Here is a 1,528-nt window from a genome sequence, read left to right on the forward strand (position 1 = left end):
AGATCAGCAAGAGGAAAATTCTAGGAGAAAGCGTTGAGAATACAATGAACTTAGCTGCTAATTCAACCACCTGACAAAACTCCCACCCTCATGTTGCCTCACCTTAGAAAGACAAGGTGCTACCTGGTTAACATTCTTCTGTATTTACCTTTTAGGGGTAATGTGTGAGTAAAAAGAAAACCAACCAACCAACCAACCAACCAACCAACCAACCAACCAAAATAAATCTCCAAAACAAAACAAAACAAAACAAAAAAACTGGGTACCACATGAAACATATCATTCAATACTTAAGTTATGATTAAATAATTTTTATTTCTTATCCAGACTTTATAAGCCTGGACAAAATTGAGGAAGGATTCGTAAGTACAAAGGGTCCAAAAGATGGAAAACACAGGTAAATGACACGATTGATGGTCGGCAGCCACCAATTATGAGTATACAAAAGAGAAATGCAGCCGTATAAGATGGAGGAAACGGTATAAAAAACCATGAATGTAGACACTAGGAAGAAGATATTCTGGGTGGCCCTGGCATCGGGGGAGGTTCTGCTGGAGCCACGAGTGCTGCGGATGCGTTGAACTCTCTGCTTGTGTCTGTACAAAAAGAGAACCATGGATATGCTGCACCAGACAATTAGCAAAGAAAGAAAGATTTCTGGGCACACTATCAGTGCTGCATAGATTGAGTCACTGATTTCAGTACGCTCTACACCAGAGCAATATCCCAAATCCCATTTTCTTGTAGTGTTTTTACTATTCATATTGATAAATATGTGCATACAGGAGAGGAAAATTGTCAATATGGAGAAGACCCAAAGGATGGAAATGGAGCATCCAATGTGCTTGGCAGATATGACTTTATGATCCTTCCAACAAGATTTCCTGGGACTGATGGTCATGGCCTGGAATGCACTCAAAAGACAAGTGGTGCTAATGGACACACTCCTGCCAAGTACTTGAGTGTACACTAGGAGCCTGCATGCGAAATTATTCAAGAACGGCTTCCACCCAAATGCTGCCATTGTGTGAGGCATCCCAAAAGAGAGAATGATCAAGGCATTGGCTGTCATTATGTGCATGAGAATCAAATCTGTGGGCTTTAGTGTGCATTGTCTGTAATAAAGGAATACATAGTAGAAAATAAGAGAGAAGTTCCCCGGAATTCCAACTGTAGTTTGTAATAAGAAAATGATTCTGTTGATCAGATTCCAGAAGCCCATCCTGGGATTCTACACAATTTCCTTGAGATTACACCCATGGATATTTCTCTGGTCAAAATGAGTAAAAAAACAAATGCCGTAGTTCGTGGAGGAAGAGGACACCTTTCAAGTCATGGAGCTTCTGTGAAACTGAAACAGAGTCTTTTAAGCTCAGGAATTCAAGGCCAGCTTACATGACACAAAAAGACATTCTTCTCCAAATTTAGACAAGCATAGTGAAGTTCCATGTATCTTAGTGATATCACTTAATACCTTAACGAGGACATATTGATCAAAGGAAAGCCATGATGTTTCATAGAAAATGCA

The 1,528-nt window shown here is 39.9% G+C and overlaps 1 protein-coding gene across 1 annotated transcript; it reads right to left on the minus strand.

Moving 5' to 3' along the window:
* Positions 1–319: 319 nt before the first annotated feature.
* LOC311591076 (vomeronasal type-1 receptor 2-like) lies at positions 320–1,222 on the minus strand (the record flags this gene model as incomplete). The annotated part of the gene is made up of 1 exon (XM_084770445.1): positions 320–1,222. One exon carries the CDS (start codon positions 1,220–1,222, stop codon positions 320–322), a length of 903 nt encoding a protein of 300 aa, XP_084626571.1.
* Positions 1,223–1,528: the final 306 nt, after the last annotated feature.

The sequence above is a fragment of the Acomys minous genome, assembly GCF_964271855.1.
Source record: "Acomys minous genome assembly, chromosome: 20".
Taxonomy (NCBI): Eukaryota; Metazoa; Chordata; class Mammalia; order Rodentia; family Muridae; genus Acomys; species Acomys minous.